The following is a 17301-nucleotide window of genomic DNA, read 5'->3' on the forward strand; positions in this document are numbered from 1 at the left end:
GTTTCTCCTCGGCGACCTCTGGGGTGCGACTCTCTGAGGAGGGTCGCAGCGCTGCCAGTTCGGTTGTTCCCTGCCGGTTCGCCGTTCAGGGCACCGAGGTGTCAGCGTCCCCATACGATCCTCCGAGGAGGATCGTAGAGCGGTCAGTTCGGTTGTTCCCTGCCGGTTCGCCGCTTCAGGGCACCGTAGTGACTGTTCAACCAAGGGACGGTTTTGAGAAATCGTTTTTCCTCTGGGGTGCGACTCTCTGAGAAGGGTCGCAGCGCTGCCAGTTCGGTTGTTCCCTGCCGGTTCGCCGTTCAGGGCACCGAGGTGTCAGCATCCCCATACGATCCTCCGAGGAGGGTCGTAGAATGGTCAGTTCGGTTGTTCCCTGCCGGTTCGCCGCTTCAGGGCGCCGTAGTGACTGTTCAAACAAATCCAGAGGCCAGTCTTGAGAGACTGGTTCCCCAAGTAAATTTCTGGCAGCGTGGAAACTACTGCCACATATTTCTCAGTGGGTCCTGCACACTATAGAAAAGGGTTTCAGCGGTTCTCGTTCGCCCAGATTTCTAGGGGTCCCTCCTCTCATTGGTGGACCCCGAGCAGGCTTTGGTTATGGAGCAGGAAGTACTGTCACTTCTGCAAAAGGAGCTGTAGAAGGGGTTCCTCCTCCCAGCAGACAGCCATTACTTCATTGTTTCCGAAAGAGGATGAGGGAGGTTCCCGAGGTTTGCTTTCGGGGGCGAAGCATACCATTATCGGGTTCTTCCATTCGGCCTAGGTTTATTACCCCACACCTTTACAGTATGCGTGGATGCAGCTCTGGCTCTTCTGAGACTCCAGGGCATTCGCGTATTATACTACATCAATGATTGGTTGCTCCTAGCTCAATCTGAGTTTATGGCAGTTCGGCATCGAGATGTCGTTCTGTCTCATTAAGGATGTTGGGGTTGCCTCTCAACGCCAAGAAGAGTGTGCTCTGAGGACCACTTTTCTGGGTGTAGCAATTCTTACAGCCGTAATGGGGTATATCTAGGCCAGTCACTCACTGTGAAACAGTTTCAGACGGGTGGGTCTCATGGCAGTTGCGTCCAACGTATTACTTTTGGCCTTCTGTTCATGAGACCCCTGCAGTGGTGGCTCAGGACCAAGGGGTTTTCTCCGAGGGGAAATACGTTTTCGCATGATCAAGGTCACGCGGCTATGCCTTCGTGCTTCGGTCATGTGGAAGAACCTTGGTTCCTCGCCCAGGCCCAGTGTTGGGGGCTTCTTGTCGACGCATATTGCTATCGACGGATGCTTCCCTCACAAGTGGGGGCGATCATGAGTGGTTGCTCGGCGAATGGCGGACAACACACTGATGGTCTCGTATATCAGAGCAGATATCCTGTTGAGGCAGGGGCTGAGGCCCAGGGGATTGGAGACTTCACCCCGAGGTGGTGGAGCTTCTTAGGGAGAACTTTGGTCTAACTAAAGTCAAGTCGACCTTTCACATCGTTTGTACAACGCATTGCTCTATATGGTTCCCCCTCACGCAGCCAGCTCTTCTCGGACTGGATGCGATGGTGCAGGTGTGGCCGAGGCTGCACCTGTACGCATTTCCCCCGATATCTATGCTCCCGGAGGTTCTGGAGAGGGTTCGCCGGGAAGGGGCTCATCTGCTACTAGTAGCCCCATACTGGCCGACTCGAGTTTGGTTCTCGGACTTTGTCTCTTCTGGACGGCTCTCCCATGGAGATTCCGTTCAGGAGGGACCTGCTGTCCCAGGCAGGGGGCACGATATTTCACCCTCGACCGGAGTTGTGGAAACTGTGGGCCTGGCCTCTGAGGGGGCCAGGCTCATAGAATCCAGTCTCTCGACTGAGGTCGTTGAGACATTCTCCATTCCAGAGCTCCTTCCACGAGAAGACTGTATGCACTGAAATGGAAATTATTCTCCACCTGGTGTGGTGAGCGTCAGTTAGATCCTGTTAACTGCCCTGTTGGTTCAGTTCTCGATTTTCTGCAAGACCGTTTCTCTGCTGGATTATCTCCTTCCACCTTAAAAGTTTATGTGGCGGCTATTTTGGCCTATCATACCCCTCTGGGGGGTACTTCTTTTGGGAGAGATCCTCTGATTACTCGTTTTCTCCGTGGTACATTGAGGTTGAGACCTGCACTGCACTCTAGAGCACCGGCTTGGGATTTAGCCATTGTACTTGAGGGTCTGGCTCTGGCTCCCTTCGAGCCTATTGAAGAGGTTTCAGAAAAATTCCTCACTTTGAAAGCTTTATTTCTCCTTGCTATTTCATCTATCAAGAGAATTGGAGATTTGCATGCCCTGTCGGTTGCTCCGTCATGTCTGGAATTTGCACCTGGTATGGTGAAAGCATTTCTATACCTTAGACCGGGTTATATTCCTAAGGTCCCAGTTAATGTTGGGGGCCCAGTAGTGTTGCAGGCCTTTTATCCTCCACCTTTTAATACCCCAGATCAGGAACAACTGAACCTGTTATGTCCAGTTCGGGCATTGGATGCCTACGTTCACAGAGCTGCCCTGTGGCGTAAGTCAGAGCAGTTAGTTGTATGTTTTGGGTCACTCAGAAGAGGGTGCCCTGCATCTAAACAGGTTATGAGCAAATGGATAGTCGAGGCTATATCATTGGCTTATGAAGCGGCCGGTCAGCCTTCACCTATGGCTGTACGGGCCCATTCTACAAGGAGTATGGCGGCCTCTACGGCCTTACTTTCGGGTGTTTCCCTTCTTGACATTTGTAATGCGGCAGGTTGGTCCTCTCCACATACATTTGTCAGGTTTTATGACCTTGACCTCTCCACTCCTGGGGCGAGGTTGCTTGCTTCTTAGTGTGCGCAAGGACTTCACACAGAACGGGCATTTGTCACTATGGCGTAGTGGGTATGGGGTTCCCACCGCGTCTCAAACGCAGCTCGAAGTTCCCTTGAAAGGGAACGTCTCAGGTTACGTATGTAACCCTGGTTCCCTGAGAGGGAACGAGACGCTGCGTTTGCCTGCCATACTTCCTGCATGCCCTGATAACTTGTTTCAGACTTTTTCAGAAGCTGTCGCGGTCTGTTTTCAAGGGTGCTTTATAGTTTCCTGGTCTATGACGTCACCCATGACGTATCGGGCTTCCATTGGACTGATTTTACACGTGCTTCATGACGCAATCACGCAGAGCGTTCCCACCGCGTCTCAAACGCAGCGTCTCGTTCCCTCTCAGGGAACCAGGGTTACATACGTAACCTGAGACGTTTTCCAAGGGGAAACACATTCTTTGTTGGAATGGTGTTAATGGGAGAGAGTAGTTTCTCCAAAAGCAAGAACGAGTTACCCATCCAACTCCGTCTCCTGCAATGATAACGGTGGCCTGCTGTTTTCTGTGTTTATGGCTGCAGTTGTTCTGGAGATTGTCACATCTCTTGGTCTGGCTTCTTCTGAACGGTTTAAATAGTGTGCTGTCAGTTGGGATTATAATACTTAACTCTCAGTGAATTAACATTTTAACATTATAATTTCATTGTAAAGCAGATATTTGACCATTCCTTGATTTTTTTGGAGGTCTCAATTTATATCTTTCTAGTCTGCTGCTTTAGACTTGTGGTGCCATCATCCAGTCAGTGTTGTACTGTCCTTTTCCTGCACCTCCCAAAGAGATCTATAATCAGACTCGTCTATATCTACAACTCATCTCAATGGAACACTGTGTACAATGGAATTTAATGGAGAGCGATGCATGTTGTGTGCAGTTACGTCATGAAAATGTCGTTTACGGGCCGACTCAGGTGACTGGTTACAAAAGCAATTCAAAATTGAGCAAAGATGGCAGCATCTAGGTTGTATAATTGTATTATTTTCATTTCAAACAATACATGTGTTGTTTTATCATTTAAAACCTAATACATTTCTTGTAGACTAGTGTGAACCACTTGAAAAGTGCGCTTTGCAGTTTTCTTTCAAATAAATGCCACTTAAAGGTGTAGTAAGCGATTTATGAGAAACCCTGTTGACATCTGAAACTGACTCCTCCCTTCATTGCACCGCCCCCAAAATGCACGAACACAATGCAAGAGTGGATGTCTCCTCATCATAGCTGAAGCGAAGCAAAATAATGCTTCATCAAAAATAAAGCGTAGATCATGAACGAATGACAAAGAAGAACAAAAAATGAACATACAGTACAAAAGAGTTTATGCAAGCAAGTGTTCGTTATTGAAGGAGGCATTTATATATAGCGCTTTCATATGTACCACTGTACACCCAAAGCGCTTTACAATCATATCAGGGAATCTCTCCTCAACCACCACCAGTGTGCAGCACTGTTATTAGTGGCTAGCAGCTCCAAACAAACAATGACACTCAAAACCAATATTACCCACGCATGGAGCAGAAACAACGGAACCTCGACATCCGTTTTCAGGCCTTCCTGCTCAGGTCTCTCCAGCCCTGGAAAGCTTTTCTAATTTCGTCTCGGGTTCTAAAGCTCTTGCCTGATCATGACCATATTCCCCTGACCTTTTCTCTTTTGTAATGTCTCTCAGCCATCTCTCTTTCTACAGTCTCTCTTCACTCTCTCTCCTCCCCATCATGTGTAGACACGCCCCCTGCTGCTGATTGGCTCACTCTCTCTCCTCCCCCATCATGTGTGGACACGCCCCCTGCTGCTGATTGGCTCACTCTCTCTCCTCCCCCATCATGTGTGGACACACCCCCTGCTGCTGATTGGCTCACTCTCTCTCCTCCCCCATCATGTGTGGACACGTCCCCTACTGCTGATTAGCTCACTTTCTCTCCTCCCCCATCATGTGTGGACACGCCCCCTACTGCTGATTGGCTCACTCTCTCTCCTCCCCCATCATGTGTGGACACACCCCCTGCTGCTGATTAGCTCACTTTCTCTCCTCCCCCATCATGTTTGGACACGCCCCCTACTGCTGATTGGCTCACTCTCTCTCCGCCCCATCATGTTTGGACACGCCCCCTACTGCTGATTGGCTACAAGTGTGTTGTGCTGCTCGGTCTGATTCGCTTTCTCAGAAATCGCCTACTGCACCTTCAAGTTTAATCTAATGTAATGACATTCATTGGGCTGCTATATCAGGTAACACAACTGCTATATGTCACATATATATCATTATAAATAAGATTAATGTGGTGTTTAGCTCTGAGGATTTGTCCGTAGTGTTTATCCTACAGGCCGCCAGTTGCTGTGCTGTGACTGCTGCTAATTTTGCATGTGTCTGGAATGTGACAGCTGCAGTCACACAAGTGCTCGGTTCAAACTCAAAGGCATTCTTTGGTGAGATGGCTCCAGGCCTTCTTTATTATCAAGACAGCACTCTCGAACGAGACTGCAACACCGTCACACAGCCACAGCGAGATAAATTGCTAATTTTAGTGGTTTGTGCAAATTCCTGAATGTAAATTTAGACAGTTTAACGTGAATGACAGTTGTAAACTCGCCCATAGCCTAGTTTTAGCTGTTGTGTTACATTGGAGTTGTTTTCAAGGGAACACGTTGGCACTGATCTGGCACAATCAATAAGCAATTACTTACAAATGAGATCCAAAATGTCCATTACATTTTGAATATCATTTGTAAGTAATTGCTTATTACTAATATACAGTCTGCTGATCAATATCAAAATAACCCCGCAGAGCGAGTACTGTAGGTCTCGTATCACCCTGAAGGAGTTTACTTTTGTTTTCACGATTGATGACTGGTTGACTGTACTTTACCCATTAATTACATGGTTATTTACTGAATACAGCTACACATAGACAATTATTATTATGTTTTATTAGCTCAAAATGTCTACAACAAAACTTAGGATGTATATGCAAAATTTTGGTGAAAAGGGTCAAAAAGAGCCAATTGTCTGTTGTCAATGGTGGAAGTTTCATACTGAGCTTTGTGTCAGTCAACATGGTGAATCCACATGACCAAATTGAACCTGATGCAAAATTACTTTTGTCTTCAAGTGAAATTCCTGATCACATGGATGACTGGATTTCGCCAGCGGAAATTTGCCGAACAATGGACCTCACGAAACTGGTTCTCAGAAGCAGAAGTCGCCATAGTTGGCTTTTTAAAACGGCTTATGGGCTAGAGTAAGTTTGCTGTTTAATACTTCTGTAACGCTCAAATCCACAGAAGACGAAGATGATGAATACATAACACAAGGTTTATTTAAATAGACAACGATTAGTGTTAGTGTCCATAGAGACTGATGAGTGGCGAGAAACTAGAGCAAAGGGAACACATATGACTGATGAAAACAAACAAAGTCCATGAAAACTAAAACTGAACAGAACTGTGACTACTTTACTACGTGTGATCTTTATTTGTTTTTATTTTACTTTTATGTCGCACTTTGGTCGACTCAGTCGCTATTAAATGAGCCATATAAATCAATAAAACTAAAAACTAAATAAAACAATGTTGGTTCAACAATATACAGTAGAACTGTCATTAATGATGTAATAACATCTGCTAATTAATCAGTTCAAGAAGAAATTATTGTAGGATTATTGCTGTAAATAATGAACATGTCATCTGAGGACTACTTTGCAATTTTTGTTCTCTGTTCTTTGCATTATTTGATTCAATCGTGGGTTTCCTCTTATACTCTTAAGGCTTGTTCACAAAAAGGACAATAACTATAACTATAAACACATCTAAAAATCGTCCTAATATGAAAGAACCTCAAAAGAGTCCACACAACTATAACAATAACGATATCGTCGGAATCACTTTTTTCCCCCAGCTGATGAACGATACAAACATTGACAGCCAATAAGAATCCATCATGCTTTATCCTGTCTGTTTCGATTTCATTACAAATCACACTGTACGACATGGGTCTAATAAACTTGGGTACGACATGTATCTAGACTGTTCGATGATGATAACTATTGAATTGTAGTCTATGATGCAAGATATAGAAGAATAAAACGTCATTAGCATGTGCTAGTGGTAAACAAATAGAGCAGGATGAATCACACTTTGGCAATTGTGGTTTTTATGTGAGCTGAAAACAAAGGAGTAAGCGAAAGAGGAGAATATGGATGCAGTCATGGCTTGGGAAAAGAGTCCAACTTGGGATATATTTAGCAAATGGAGCTTGAGGAAATTAGTTTTAAATTTTAGCGCCATATCGTGTTGATCAATACGCCATTTCATGTTGCAGTTTTATCCGCTAGTCAGTAGACGTAGGTCGTAGCAAACACACTGTGAGATGATCATGCTAAATTTATGACACTGTCAGAAAATTATCGCAGACTATCTTTGGTCGCAAGACCGTGACAACGGCCGTCTTTGAACCTCTCTCACTGTGCGAAGTACATGTAGGACCACCGTTTAGGAGCCACGATTGGCCATCTTTCACCTGGGACAGCCCAAAATCGTACAATGTGTACCGGGCATAAAGCTGCAGTACTGTTCGTGAATGTTCGTAGAAAGAATGGTTTGGGAAAACACTGAATCGTTGAACTATGTTACTAATGACAGAACTCGCGACCATAGTTGGCTAACGATGCTTTCAGGAAATGCACCATTGGTTGGAGCCTGCAATTTCAACGTCATGACTTTAAGAATATTCCAGGTTCTATTATTTTAAAACTCTGACATTAATTGTCCATCCATTTCCTATTGAATAAGGGCCAACACCCCAAAAGATAAGATAGTAGAAAGTCTACATTATCTAAATCCGAACTCATCATACTGAATGTTCATTCATTCTTACAATTTCATTGCCAATGACACTGTGACACAATACATGCATTTGCGCTGTTCAGGAGGAGTCTATGACTGCAGACAGCAGCTGCATCATCATCATCATCATCCTCCTGCTTCCCTGGCTGCCGTTGCTATGGCAACCTGTCCGTGATGTCCAACCCTACAGAGGGAGGGCGAGGAAAAATGGAAGAACTCACTCGTATACCGGGTCTTTCCTCCGGAGAGGTGTGCCCATCATGGCCGCGTCTTCTCCCTCTTCCTCCTCCTTTCCTCGTCTTCTCTCTGCTGCTGTTACCAGCTTCACCTTGGGAATGATGGATCTTCTCCAGCTTTTCCTGAGATTTCAGATGGATGCTGGATGCTTGCAGCTTGCTTCCGCTCTGTCTAGCCTGCAGGATGAGAGAGAGAGAGAGAGAGAGAGAGAGACAGGAGGGAGGGTCACATTTGTTTAACGTCTGATTTTATTGGTAGAGGACAGACTTCTCTTTTAACTTTAATTTAAGAATGTAATATTACAGTAGATCTAATTAGCAATTTGTCATTAAATCTACAGTAAAGTCCTAAGTCGTGTAACAGATGTATCACACTGAAAGAGTCAGATTTAACGATTCCATATTTAATCCATTTCACTGTGCTATACAGTAAAAAGACATGCTCACATTATACAGGTTATTAATATTTCACGTTTAACCAAAAACACTTCCATACTGCAGCTTTAAACCTCAGATTCATGAGAATTTGTATTTATTGTATGAGTTGGCAACTTGTATTAATCAGTATAAATCTGATTAGTATGAAAATGTACGATTTGTTGTGAACCATGAAAATTCACCCCTAAACCTAAAGAGTGTCTTAAACATCTCTCTGTCCATTTTCAATAAAAAATGTCATTCTGAAAACAGTCTTTTTTTTTTTATCACAATGACATTACATTTTTATACTTATTCTTTACATAATATTATTGTTATTTTAAATGTATTTGATTGTCTGTCTGTGGAAATTGTGCTTTAATTTCATCAATTCAGGGGCACTTTCAGGACATGTGTGTCTGAAAAATCCATTTGTTTTCACAAAATACAATAATAAAGGCTGACTAAAACGGTCTGAATTTTAAATGACCCCCACCCAGGTTATTATAGTTATCTAAAATTAATTCAGAAAAAATATATGTGTTACTCTATATAAAATAATAATAACTGAAATAAAGATAAATACAATATAAATATAAAAACTATAAAAAGCCTTATTTTTTTCAGCTGGCTGCTAAAGCTAAATTTTTCATCTTCGTTAACTTAATGTGCTAAAATATCTGAAACTGAAACAAAAACCTATATTAAAACACACTAATAATATATTTAAAAAAAATCAAAGGCTAATAAAAATGACAAAAACAACAAATTTACTAAAACTTTGCTCAAATCAAATTTTATTTTAAATTTTAATTAAAATGAGAACCGAAAATACAATAATAAAAACTAATTTAACTGTAAAATACAACTGTAACCCTTGTCTGTAACCCTGAGGAAACCCTAACCATGAGGAAAAACCAAAGCGGACAGTGTGTGTCCTCGTGAGAGGCGAACAGATCCACTTCCGCCTGCCCAAACTTTCTCCATATCAACTCCACTGTCTCGGGATGGAGTCTCCATTCTCCAGGCCTCCGCCCCTGCCTCGACAGGATGTCTGCCCCCACATTTTTTGTGGGAATAACATTGCTCTGAGTGAGAGTAGTTTGCTCTGGGACCACAGAAGGACCTGATGCGCCGGTCTGGATAGAGAGCGCGATCTCAGACCCCCCTGCCGATTTATACAGTATATGAGACCACCGACATATTGTCTGTTCGTACTAGAACATGATGGCCTCTGAGGTCCGGAAGGAAGTGTCTCAGAGCCAGAAACACTGCCAACATCTCCAGGCAATTGATGTGCCATGAAAGATGATGGTCCTTCCAAAGACCCCTGGTATAGCGGCCCTCCATGACTCCCCAGCCTGTGAGGGATGCATCCGTAGTCACTATACTTCTGTGACATGGTGCTCCCAACACAGGGCCCTGGGACAGGAACCATGGTCTCTTCCACATGACCAAAGAACGAAGGCATCTGCGCGTTTACTTTGATTGTGCAAAATGGGTTCACCCTCGGGGTAAACGCTCTGGCCCTGATCCACCACTGTAGGGGTCTCATGTACAGCAGGCCAAAAGGTATCACGTTGGACGCTGCTGCCTGGAGCCCCAGAACTCCCAAAAGTGTTCGATATTGATGGCCTGGCTTAGCTTTGATATTGGAGTCCCACACTACCCCCAGGAATGTAGTTCTCTGTAGAGGAATTAGTGAACTCTTTTTGACATTGAGTTTCAGCACCAAGCACCTCAGATGGCGCAGGACATCTCGATGCCGAACCACCATCTCCTCTGACTGCACTAGAATGAGCCAGCCGTCGATATAGTTGAATCTTAGTGGAGCTAGAGCAGCATCCATGCATTTGGTGAAGGTGCGAGGGCACAATGCTAGGCTGAATGGAAGAACCAGATATTGGTATGTTCCACTGTGCGCAGGACCCACTGAGATATATTTTGAAGACCTTTCCAGATGTCTAGATATCCTACTAGGGGGATCAGTCTCTCGAGACTGACCTCGGGTGTTGTGTGTTGCATGGTTTCGGTGCCCTGAAGCAATTGATTGGCAGGAAACAACCGATTTATATTTTCTACAGGCCTCATGTGAGGAAGCGAACTAGACAGGACCGCAACATTTTCGGGTGGACACTGCGATATACATTCGCTGGAAACCGATGCGTCCCGTAGCGCACAAGGCAGCGGGAAGCATACATCGATTTCCTGAGGGCTCAGCGAAGGAGCGAGATGTTGTTGCTCTCTCGCAGGGGGGACCGTCCTCAGAGGCCTGAGCATCACGTCAGGACCTCTTTGCCAAAGCCTTCCTAGCCTGAATGACAGTCCTCAGATCTGCCTTCGGTTTGGAGGACTTGGCTGAGAGTGCTGTATCGGACCCCAGGCCTTTTGCAGGGCACGGCCGTCTCCTTGGTAGCACGGAGAGACAAGTCTGCCGCTCGACGGAGCTCTTTAACATCGTCGAGGGTGACCTCCCCGTTGTTGTCCATTTATTTTAGGAGGTCGGCCTGGTATGCCTGTATGTTCCCCATCGTGTGCAGGCATGCACCAGCCCGACCCGCCGTCATATATGCCTTGCCCACCAATGCTGACTTTGTACGGCAGGGTTTGGAGGGCAGAACCGGAGCCTTTAGGGATGACGCAGCGTCGGGTGAAAGATACATTGCCAGTGTCTCTTCTACCCGCGGCATCACCCCATAGCCGTTCTCGATAATCGTGACGAGAACGGCTTGTTCCACGATCTTGACACCTCAGTGTGGAGATCGTGAAAAACGGGAGGCTCCGGAGCGAATGCTGTGCCCGAGCCTGCAGGCTACGTTTATCTAATTTACTTTTCTTAAGCGCTTCCTGCTTTTCTGATGGCCAATCGATGTTTAATTTGGCCACTGCTCTGGTCACAACCTCCAGCAGCTCCTCGAAGGCAGGAGAATGAGGTGGCGAGTCCTCAGGTTCTCCTTCCTCAATGCCCAAAATATCTAAATCCTCAGATTCAGATAATTCGAGCATCGGGTCCTCGTCCTGGGCGGAAGAAGCCGGTGAGCGGGCTTCCGACTCCTGAACGGGACCGACAGAGCCGGCCGCTGAATGTTGAGAAAGGGCAACATCGTCAGTCAGCTCCATCTGCGATCCCCATGAATTAAGACCCCGCGCCGCCTCGGCAGACACTGTCCCGATCCACGGGGAACGCGAGCCTGGTCTGTCTCATCGAACAGGGGCAGGCGGGAGGGGAGGATTCTGAGAGGCAGCATATCACAATTTGCACAGACAGCACCTTTGAGCACGCTGTGCATGCTCCACTCCCAAACACATGACACAGAGTGTGTGTCACCCTCGCCCATATAGCCCGGGCAAGGGGACGCACACTACCACTAAACTTTCTTGCTCGCCATAATATAAATTTTGTTCTTTGTGACTGACAAACAACACCAAATAAGACAGACAAGGCAACATAGAACGCTTGCTGAAGACCAGAAAGCTGACGTTGTTATGATCCGGCGTCCTTGTATAGCTTCTGCTTCACCGTCACATGCAACGTCACGAGTGACGTCATGACGCAACACCAATCAAGATTGGACTAGTTCCCTTCAGGCTTCAGACACGTCACACTGAAGGTGTTCTCCAAAGTGTCGTCATTCGACGCAGTGCTAGTTTCCTTGAAAGGGAACTGCTTTTCTTACTTTGATTAAAATAACTATTAAAATAATCTTAATTATAATAATCTTAATTCAATTGTTGTGCTGGAATTTATTTTCAAGGAAGTACTGTGTCTATTAATGGGTAAAGCTACAGCAATGTCTTCATCTAGTCAGCTTGAGGTATTTCCATCTAAACTGGTTATATCTCGTAAGCCTAGTAGTGAATGTTTTATTAGCTGTAGGATAACCATATTCATCCGCAGTCACGCAAAGCCAAAACAACGTTCTTCCGCAAAATTAATTTTCTTTATTTCTCTCTTTATTTAATTATTTATTTTGTAAAATGTACAGGATGCTATTTAAATATGTTTACATTTTTACTGAGTTATTTTAGCAACCACAGTTTAATTTTTTTTTGTTTGCTATAAAAACAGATTTTTTTTTACAGTGTCTCAGTGATACTAAAATAACACTGTTCCCCGCCACCTGTTCTCGTTAATTTGAGGCACAAAGGAGTTTGACCAGATGTCTGGTTGAACAACTGTTGGCAGTAAGGAATAAGTGTATCGGTGTTGGTATAGGAACTGTTAGCACACTTTGTCTATAAATCTAGGAAGCCTTTATGAAGACCAAATAACTTGTTTTGCATGTCAGTTCAGTGTCATTTTAATTGGAATAAAGCTATAACTTTAAAATATTCCCTCAGACAGTGTGATTGAGATTGGCTGCTCTTAAAAGACAAGACCAAGGTCACATTCAGCTGACATGTTTAGACTTTCTGCATGCTTGAGTGTCACACACTTGGATGTTTGTGATTGTGTGAAGTTAGTACCTTGAGTTATCTATCTGTCTGGAATGCTTGTTGCAGATTTCAGTTGTTTGTGCCTTATTTGGCCGCCTGATTTACTAACTATACTTTTAGTGCATCTTGCTTACAAAACGATATATTTAAAGGGGTCATATTATGCCTTTTATGAATTCTTGATTTTGTTTTTGGGATTAATATCATCACTCCGGAGAGGGAGAGGATTTTTCAGGAGTGATGATATTACTGCGCCGAGTCGAAGTGCTCCCAAGCACTTGCTATGGTATTCCGCCATACATTATAGTTATCCATTTTACACGCTTAGAAAAGTGCAACGTTTTATTTTGTGTCACCATTCTTGGTCGAGTTACACTACTCGTGTAACTGTATTTAAATAGGGAAAACGTAGAGGTGTTTGGTCGCTTCTCTGCTTGGATCCAATGAACTGGGCTAAGCTAAGTGCGAACAAAGTTTCGCCGCAAGACAGAACGATTTAGTGCACGCACTGAGACGAGAGAGGTATGTATCAACTCGTCTTAGTTAAGGGAATAACATAGTTTAATATGAAAAAACGGTGGAGTATCCCTTTAAAATATGCCAAGATTAATCTTCTCTTGCGCGGGTCAGCCAGGCCTCATCCCCTTTTTTGCGTATTCTGTGGGCGCAGATTATTAATTAAATGAGTAACATTGTGACTTCATAAGATCCTGAAAAATTGCATTGTAGTCCAAAAGACCCGTTCGCTGTAGTTATTGAAAAGGGGATTTTTTTGTCAGGAGTCAAAGTTGATTCCTCAGCTTGTTTTCCTTCTCCCTTTCCTGTACGTGCACACTCGCACAGCTGTCCACTATCTCAATCAGCGTTCGCGCCCTCACTCATCATCTTACACCTGTTCCCGCTTTGCCTTGATCTTCTTGCTATTTAGATCTTGTGTTCTTCTCTCTTCTTTTGTAGGTTTATTGTTTGTTCATTCATGCCCGTTACAGACGCCTCATCATTGTGATTTACCTCTGCTTATCTTGTCCTTTTCCGTCCTGTGTATCAGACAAGACGTACCACCTATTATCCTGTGCCAACAAGCCTGCTATTTTATGCTGCTGTTTCTGTCAAGTGGAGTCGGACCAGGCTGGCCTTTCACCCAGCCTGGTCCTTCTGAGCTTCATTCTCCTGTTCTGCGTCCGCCTAGACGGCCAGTGACCGTCAGACAGCCTATTTTGTTGTTTTTCTGCTATTCAATAAATCTCTGTAACCAGCTTTCGCTTTTGGGTCCTTTTCGCACTGTGACAATTCTGTTAAATAAAAGATCTCCCTTTGGAGTGGACTTTGAGCTTTGTAACCTTGCAGATCTTTTTTTATACTCAAGCAGCAACATTACACACTAACTAAAGTTAAAGTGCAAAGCATACCCTTTAAAAGATTTAAAGACACTAGCAATCTCTGTGTGAATAGTTTTTATACTGTTTGTGAAAATGACTATATCAGGCCTTAAAAGTAATTCTGACAACTCTCAGATTAATTAGCATGGTAATTGGTATGACAATGTTGTATGTTTGGTCTTAGTGGAATAGATCTGCTAGGCTTCTGCTGCTGATGCTGCAGATTAAATACGGGATTTGCTACTGCCAATACATACACAACACGCTGCTGTGAGCAAGACATGCTGCTGCTGCACAATATAGCGTACATGAATCTATACAGGTGGAGCTGGGGAAGGTGGAGCTGGGGAAGGTGGAGGGTTTCTGAATGTGGGCTGCACTGCTAAGGCAAATGCTACACAAGTGTTTGAAGGTTGAGCAGTGAGCTCATTGGATACTGATACGCCAGGAACCAATCAGCTGCGCCCTATAGATAACGATGTGATTGTGTCCTGTGTATCAGACGAGAGGTTTTTATACTGTTTATATGGCAAAATATATGACGATGGATGTAATATAGGCTATAGGCTTATATAAATGTTAGTAAATGAACTTCTATAAAGCCGTAGACTAGTGGTCTGGGTTCAAACATTCCGACACGCAAAATGAAGCATTCACGTGACTGGAAAGAAAGTGAGGCTTCGATTTCCACGTGTTTCTCTGAAAACAATTCCGGCACGGAGCTTCATGTGAAATTGCGCTGCAAACTTGATACACACTTTAAAGCTTCAATGTCATATGTAACATCAATAGCGCTCCCTCGAGGACCATACCAGTGAGTTTCTGGATTTAGGTTTCTATACCCACTACCCAGACAACGCCCTAAATTCCTTTTACTGGACTGGATTAATTAGTCACATTAAACAACTTGTTCCTTTACCAGTTGATGGGGAGTTATGTATTTTGTTGAACTGGTTTTCTCAAAACGTATCTCCTTGTTCACCATGGGTGAGGTGGAGGAAGAACTCACCAGTTACTCGATCTCACTCAGCCTGGACCCAGAGCCCATTCAGCCTCCTGCCACGCCCACTACTGTCTCTAAGCCAGACCCAGCACACGAGCACGCGCTCACCACGAAGCTTGAGCCCAAGTACATGCCAGATGCTATATTCGTCCCAGAGCCCAAGCTTATAGCTGAGTCTGACCAGGTGTTAGAGCAATGCCTACAGTCTCCACTGGTTCCATCCAGACCCTTGTCGCTGCTGGTTCCGCCCAAATATAATTGTTTGCTGATGGTTAGGCCCATCTCCAAGTGTCCTTCGTCTGCCGGTTCCAAGTCTCCTTCATTGCTGATGGTCCGACTCAGCCTCCAACTCCCTCCTCCTTTATCGATTTTAACCAGTTCCTCCCTCCAGCCCCTCAGCTCTTACTTCGCTGACCCCACCCAGCTGCTCGGACCTGCCTTGGGCTTCCAGGTCTCCTGCTCTGCCCTGGTGTGTTGATCCCCTGGCTTTGCCTCGAGCCTCTGAGCCATGGACTCCAACTTGGCCTGTCAACCCTTCTGCTCCATTTTGGCTCCACGCTCCCTCGGCTCCACCGTGGTATGTTATCCCTCTGGCTTCGCCAGGCTCCCTCATCCATCTGGCTCCATCTTGGTCAGTCATCACCCTGGTTCATCCACGGACTTCCGGTCCTCCGGCTACGCCTCATCTCTTCAACCCTTTGGCTCCACAGGGCTCCTCCTTCCCTTAGGCTTCACCGTTGTCCTCACTCCCACCGGCTCCACCTCGGTCTGTCGAGGTCCCGTCTCCACCTCGGTCCCGCAAGCCTGCGGTTCCGTCTTGGCCATCCAGTCCATTGGTGTCACCCTGGACCTTCTTCTCCTCGGCTCCGCCTGGGTCTCTACCAGTCTCGGCTCCACCTCAGTCAGTCGGGCTCCGTGGATCCACTATGGCTCTTCCCTTCATTGGTTCCAGTGTGAGCCTTCATTCTAATGACTCTATTTGGGCACACTCCCGGCCACCGCCCTTCGTCGTCTCCTCCCTCCTTGGTGTCTCCTCCTGCCAGAGCTGAGTCCTTCACCAGAACCCCCTCCCTACTCCATTGGGCTGTTACGGCACAATGATGCATCTTTTTTGGAAGGGGGAATAATGTAACAAGCAGTCTAGTTTAATTTTTTGTTTTCATAGACATTTAGTAAGTATCTCTGTGTTTCCTGTGTTTCTCTTTTGTTTCCATGGTAATTCATTGCTTGATTGATTTGCCCCACCTGTCTCTTGTTTCCTCCCTTAGTTAACCAGTTAACAACACTGTTTTTGATCCCTCAGTGTGTTCTCAGTTGTCCATTATTATCTGTATATAGTGGTTGTGTTTCTCCTGTGCGTTATATTGATCTCCTGAGTGTTTGTTATTTTGATTAATTGTTTATTAAAGTTGACTGCTGCATTTAGATCCTGCCTCAATGCTACAACCCAGCTGGACTAGTAAAATATTATTTTGGAAATGCAACTATTTCGTTTCTATGTTACGTTACAGTTTTTTTTACTCTCACTACAGTACTTATAAATGTATTATTTATTTAAATCTGTTTAGTTTAATAATTATGTATTTTATTTCTTTAGTACAATAGTTATTTATATATTTTAAATATTTGTACTGTTTGTCTTTAAGCTTTTCCATGGATAATGTTTTGAGCCCATATACATGTCTCTATTCTGTAAATGATATTTGAAAAAATGTCTCTAATTTTTTTTTTTTTTTTGCCCATTTAATAAGTCAATGGGGTCCAAAGTTGTTTTTGGACTACATTCACTGTATGGACGAAAACAGTTGACAAATTCAAAGTATCTTATTTTATGTTCCACAGTAGAAATACATGCATACATTAGGTTTGAAACATGAGAATGAGTAAAGAATGACAATCTTAATTTTCGACTGAACTAATAAAATTTCCTGAAATAAAAATTTCCTGCAGTAATATAACAAACTACCTTTGAACCATGAAACAAGATTATTTTCCAACCCTTGATTATATCTGTGTCTAATTCATTCTTCAAAGAAAACAACACAAGTGAAGGATAACCAAATTGAGATGAGCAAAGCTGGTGCTAATACTAATATACTCACTTCTTTCAGGTCTTCGGTAAGCCACTCTCCCGA

At 44.4% G+C, this 17301-nt stretch overlaps 1 protein-coding gene across 4 annotated transcripts in view; it reads right to left on the reverse strand.

Moving 5' to 3' along the window:
* LOC130071175 (A-kinase anchor protein 2) overlaps nucleotides 1–8123 on the reverse strand; it is a 112542-nt gene extending 104419 nt beyond the window's left edge. For 2 of the 4 annotated variants that reach the window (XM_056235823.1, XM_056235822.1), the window contains exon 1: nucleotides 7916–8123. In XM_056235823.1, coding sequence (XP_056091798.1) covers nucleotides 7916–7956 — 41 coding nt within the window. In that variant the 5' untranslated portion in view covers nucleotides 7957–8123. The remainder of the gene's footprint in view (nucleotides 1–7915) is intronic. The other 2 variants (XM_056235825.1, XM_056235824.1) reach the window with 2 other exon arrangements.
* Between the last annotated feature and the right edge of the window lie 9178 nt (nucleotides 8124–17301).

This window comes from Rhinichthys klamathensis, unplaced genomic scaffold, assembly GCF_029890125.1.
Source record: "Rhinichthys klamathensis goyatoka isolate OS25496 unplaced genomic scaffold, OSU_Roscu_1.1 h1tg000431l_1, whole genome shotgun sequence".
Taxonomy (NCBI): domain Eukaryota; kingdom Metazoa; phylum Chordata; class Actinopteri; order Cypriniformes; family Leuciscidae; genus Rhinichthys; species Rhinichthys klamathensis.